We start from the raw sequence: 6,051 nt of genomic DNA on the forward strand, positions 1-6,051 counted from the left end.
AGAGATTCTAAATAAACTGCATTGTTGCACAAACAGTTTAGGCACAGGGAGCCACTCTTATCAGGGAATGATGGGAAGACCCTTCCCAAAATACAAGTTCTCAGATTCCAGCTAATGGCCAACCTTGCAAGCATGCCATATTAACTCTTTTCTGCACACTGTGCTCACTTTAGTATCTATTTGCAGAATAATTTGTCATGGGAATTTAATTCCTGGATGTTCAATATAAGGATCTCAACTGATTTCTTATTGGTTTGCATTTTAAAAAAATGTTTTACTGATTTTTTACAGAGAGGAAGGGAGAGGGATAAAGAGTTAGAAAAATAGATAAGAGAGAAACATCAATCAACTGCCTCCTGCACACCTCCTACTGGGGTTGTACCTGCAATCATGGTACATGCCCTTGACCGGAATCGAACCTGGGACCTTTCAGTCTGCAGGCCAATGCTCTATCCACTGAGCCAAACCAGTTAGGACAGTTTGCATTTTTTAGTTTCTGACTTTGATACTATTTTTCATCCATTCTCATGACTAGGAAATAGACTCTTGTGTCTATTTTATTTCAGAGTAACATGCATACTAATGATTGGATATTTTCTATTTTAACTTTAATAAAATGTGTTAGGTATATATGTAATTATATGAAACATTTAAATTTCATTTAAATGAAATTCTGCTTATTTTGACAAGCCATTTAATTTGTTCAATTTTACATGTTTTTTCAGTTTATTTATTAATTATACCAAAGGCCTTTAAACATATTTTAAGTTCTGTTTTTTAATTGACCACTCTTTTTTCCTTGACTCACTTAGATTTGGCTTACATATATGAACCTCTTTTATCTTTCATTTTGATTAACTCCCTGTTTTCCTTTTTCATTATTAATTTTTTCTGAAGATATTAATCTGAATCTGATGTTTAGTTTATACCAAGAAAGCAAGTATGAATTTGTTAATATATTTCTTAAGTAGTAGCATATAGATTTATTAGAGAATTAAGACTTTGCATTTTATGACTTTACAAACCTATGTAATCAATAATGTTGACACCTTTTTATTTTTGCTTTTCATGATGATACCAATTTGGTCTTCATTGCATACTTACGAAATTGTAGAAGTGATAGTTTATTATTAACATTAAACTTTCCCTTTTTAGAATTGCTATTAAATTGAGAGAGTTTTTGTTTTCAGGGTTAGGATTAAGTGGTATTCATATGGTGGAAAACTTTGAAAAGGATGCAAGGGAAAAACCTATAAACCTCAGGTAGTCTGTTGGTAAGAGAAATCTTTTCATTCATAGATTCATTAAATGTTTATTTGTAACAGTGTTCTAGATGCCATGAGGGACACGTAATGGGGACAAAGTATCATTTCACTCTGAATTTGTATAAAAGTTATTTGTTTCACTCATAGAATGTCCTAAAGGACATATTATATACAGGTATCCTGTAAATAGAAAAAATAATAATTATATATGACTGTATCACATATATTCATATGTGTGGAATATAGAATAACTTAATATAAATTTGGAGTGAAGTAATTTCAGTTCCAATTGGAGAGATGAAGGAAAGCAAAATGAAGGAAATGACAGAGTTTTTAAGGATGAATAAGGAGTTCAGTAGTAAGTATTGGGCAGGACAAGCGTATTTTAGGGAGAGGAAATGCCTTTGTCATTAGTAGCAAGAAAAGGTAGAACTAGGTATGTCTTATAAAAAATTGTAAGTAGTACAGATTGACCAGAGTCAGAGGTACTTGAGGACATTGTCTTCTAGACTTGACGGGTTATGTTTTATTTGTAGGCATTGAGAAGCCTTGAAAGCAGGTAAGCCAAGGGATGAATATGATTAGGATGAGAGACAGTCATGAGGCAATTAGAACAAAAATTAAGGCAAAGTATCAAAGAAGTAAAAATTAATCAAGGATGAACTTGGTAATTCTTTCAAACCGTGGCGCGATCAGAAGAATACTTTGAGAGAATATCATTGATATTTGAATATTCTGGGAAAGAAAATTTGAATAGACTGGAAGCAAACCCATACTTTAAGGGATAAGAATGGTAGGTAAAAAAGAGAATGCGCTGGGCATAGACTGTTTTTCTTCTTTTTTTTTTAAAATTTATTGATTTCAGAGAGGAAGAGAGAGTGAAAGAGAAATAGAAACATCAATGATGAGAGAGAATCATTGATTGGCTGCCTTCTGCGCACCCTCTACTGGGGATCGAGCCCACACCCCAGGTATGTGCCCTTGACCAGAATTGACCCGGAAGGGAGAGGTATAGAGAGATAGAAACATCAATGAGAGAGAAACATCATCCATCGGCTGCCTCTCTCATGCCCCCCCTACTGGCTCTTTATTTGGTACATGGGTATCACTTGTGTTAAGACATGAGAAATTGTTTTTGTTTTGTCATCTCCTCTATTGTATCTTCTGGGGTCTTCACTGGGAACTTTGTAAACTCTAGTGGACCTTAAACAGCCCATTTTAGATGCAAGAGTAGTTTTTTAAGGAGGAAATATGCTAAAAAGCTAAGAAATTATATTGCTTTTATACTAAGCAAGTATTTTTCTCCTTTTATGATTCATAAATCTTGATACCTATATGCAGTTTTAAGAACTTAGATAAAGTAAATATGATGACCTATATATCTGTATAATTCATCATACACACTTTGAATAATTATAAAGGCAGTGTTTATTAAAATACATTTCATTTTCAAAAATGAGCTATCAGCTGTTAAAGTGTGTATATATTTTTTTGGAACACCCTGTATATATCATCATATATTTTTATATATATCACTGGGAAATGTCTGGAGGGCATTGTTCATATTGACCTTCATTCAACTTTTCATTTCTAATTTTCTACATTTAAGCTTTGAAGATTATGCTTTCTAAAACATTCATTTATTTCATTACTTCAGTAAAAACACTGATTGAGTATCTGTTTCATGTCAGAAGGTGTAACTTTGTCTTAAGCCTTAGTGCATGCATGTGTGTGTGTGTGTGTGTGTGTGTGTGTGCGCGCGCGCATGCGCGCGCACCCGTCTGGAGAGAGAGAGAGGGAGAGAGAAGCGTTGAGACTGATAAATTATGAGTATGAATACTGTGTAAAATGAGTCCCAAAGATAATTTTGAGTAAACTTTGCTTATTATTTTTAAAACAGTTCCAGAAGCATGGTTTTTTAAGAAACTAAAATATGGAGTTTCAAAAAAAATTTTTCCCAACAGGTGGGAAGGAGAAACCAAAAACAAATGTAGAAGACTTACAAATTAAAAAGGTAAAGAAGAAAAAGAAAAAGAAACACAAAGAGAATGAAAAACGGAAGCATCCAAAAATGTATAGCAAATCTATTCAAACCATCTGCTCAGGATTGCTCTCTGATGAAGATCAAGAAGCCAAAGGTGTCCTAAACGATAACATAAAGGATTATGGTGGAAAGAATTTGGATGCCAAGAATTATGGTTCCAAACTTCCAGAGAGCAGTGAGTTTCCATTTGTCTCACTAAAGGAGCCGCGGGTTCGGAACAATCTCAGAAGGTTGGACACTCTGGAGTTCAAACAGCTCATTCATATTGAGCACCAGCCCAATGGAGGTGCCTCCGTTATCCATGCCTACAGTAACGAACTCACTCACCTGTCTCCTGTGGAGATGGCAAGGTTTGCAGAAGAGTTTGTGGATCTAGTATTCAGTGAAAATGAAAACTCTGCAGCTTTCTATGTCATGGGTATTGTTCATGGGGCAGCTGCTTATTTACCTGACTTTTTAGACTACTTTTCATTTAATTTTCCCAATTCGCCAGTGAAAATGGAGATTTTGGGAAAGAAGGATATAGAGACAACAACTATGTCCAATTTTCATGCTCAGGTAAGAGGTTTTTAGTTGTTTTTTTAAAAAAAGAAACTTTTAATTACGTTTCAGGCAAGTTTCTGTTCTTTGTTTCTCATTTTGCTATAGGTTTGAAATAAAAAGGTAAGACTATATCTGAAATGGAACCTCTTGGGAAGGTTAAAAATAAAATGTGTTCTCAAATGTGAACATCAGAATTTAAATTGGTTTCTACTTATTTTTTTTTCTTAAGGTAATTTACGAAATAATTAAGATTCTGTTGTTTTCTTTTGCAAGGATTTACCTTGGAAATGAAATGAATTCAGCCATGTATTTTCCATTCCTTACAACAAACAGTTTTCTTACTGAAAGTCACCTAAAATTATCTTCTTTGTTTATGTGACAATGCCTTAAAAGTACTTAGTATTGGATCCATCACATAGTGGATAATGAATAAATTTTGACTATTAAATATATTGTGAAACAAGAGGATCATTAGTTAATTGTGTGATTATGTGAGAATATTTGTATATATTGAGCTAATTTTCATTTCCTACCCTTCTCTAAGGTGATTATACAGGCTGTTCCCCCCAAAATGTATACAGACTTTAGCTGATAGCTGTTGAAATGAAATGAAATTTTCATAGACACTGAAAATGAAATGTATTTTAATAAAAACTACCTTTATAATATTTGAAGTCTGTGTATACTTTTTTGGGGGATACCCTATATATTATTTTACTTATTTTTTAAAAAAATGTATATTTTATTGATTTTAGAGAGGAAGGGAGGGGGAGAGAGAGATAGAAACATCGATGATGAGAGAGAATCATTGATTGGATGCCTCCTGCACGCCTCCCTCGCGATCAAACCCGCAACCCAGGCATGTGCCCTTGGCCGGAATCGAACCTGGGACTCTTCAGTCCGCAGGCTGACGCTCTATCCATTGAGCCAAACCAGCGAGGGCCTATATATTATTTTAGAAAGCAGAGGCTGAATGAAGTTTGCTGGCTTTTGAAAGGGAATGTGGGCCCACATTGTGGCTGCCCTGGCCATGGTGGCTCAGTTGGTTGAGCATTGTAACATGTGCGGAGAGGTAGCCAGTTCGATCCCCAGTCAGAGCACGTGCATGTGCACGTGTTCCCGGCTCGATCTCCCAATTTTGCTTGCTCTCATCAATGTTTCTCTCTCTCTCTTTCTTCCTCTCCCTTCCTCTCTCTCTTACATCAATAAAATAATTTAAAAAAGAAGGCCGGTGCTGTAATCTCTCACTCAGATCAGGGACTGCTTAGGTCAAGGAAATCAGCCAATTTTCACATTTATTGGTGCTAAAATGTCTGATTTTCTAAGTAATAATTGACATCATTCTAGTTTGGAAGGAGGAAAAATAAAAAAAATTTCAAAAGGATCTCAGTGATCATCTATCCCAATCTTTCTCAACTTACATTAAGAAACAAACATAGATAGGTGTAACTTACTCTTTAAAGGTTGGCAGCAGTGCCAGGAATAGATCAAAATCTCCTTAGTCTTCATCCAGGACTCTCTTCTTTATTCTGAGTATAAATATATATTTGATATGTGTTCATGTTATAGTCTCCACCTGTGATAGCCTGGATAGTCTGTGATAGTCCAGATGTCCACTTCACACCTACCAAACCTCCTTCCTCCTCTGTATATTTGGTGTATATTCTGGAAAATATGGTAATATTTTAAGTTTTAATGTGTATGTATGGGAATTACTAATATAATATGTTTGAGAATGAGAGTTTATATATATTTTTAGAGCCCTATAATTTTATAGAATTCCAGAATAACTAGTAACTTGTCTGAGATTATATTAAAGTTTATTGGTAAAACCAGACTGGCATCTAGTGATAGCATCTACTATTTCTGGAGTATTGACTGTGTCAAGAACTGCTGTAGCACTTCTTGTATGATAACTTATTCAATCTTGATTACAATCTAATTTTAGCAGTAGGAGACAGATACACTGAGAGAAGAAATAACTTGTCCAAAGTCCTTCAGTACTCTCATTTATTATATGTCTTCTAGGGTTTTGTCAGCTTTTATATGAGGCCTTTTTTTTTTTTAAATTTAAATCTTTATTGTTCAGATTATTACATTTGTTCCTCTTTTTCCCCCCCATAACTCCCCTCCTCCCAGTTCCCGCCCCACCCCCGCCCTCACTCCCCACCCACTGTCCTCATCCATAGGTGCACGAGA

General features: G+C 34.9%; 1 protein-coding gene across 5 annotated transcripts in view; it reads left to right on the plus strand.

Moving 5' to 3' along the window:
• Positions 1-6,051, plus strand: part of RSBN1L (round spermatid basic protein 1-like) — a 55,029-nt gene that overhangs the window by 14,524 nt on the left and 34,454 nt on the right. For 2 of the 5 annotated variants that reach the window (XM_006774910.2, XM_015571256.1), the window contains exons 3-4: positions 3,230-3,867; positions 5,422-5,529. In XM_006774910.2, the coding sequence (XP_006774973.1) occupies positions 3,230-3,867; positions 5,422-5,529 (746 nt within the window). The remainder of the gene's footprint in view (positions 1-3,229; positions 3,868-5,421; positions 5,530-6,051) is intronic. The other 3 variants (XM_015571257.1, XM_015571258.1, XM_015571255.1) reach the window with 3 other exon arrangements.

The sequence above is a fragment of the Myotis davidii genome, unplaced genomic scaffold (genome assembly GCF_000327345.1).
Source record: "Myotis davidii unplaced genomic scaffold, ASM32734v1 scaffold125, whole genome shotgun sequence".
Classification (NCBI taxonomy): Eukaryota; Metazoa; Chordata; class Mammalia; order Chiroptera; family Vespertilionidae; genus Myotis; species Myotis davidii.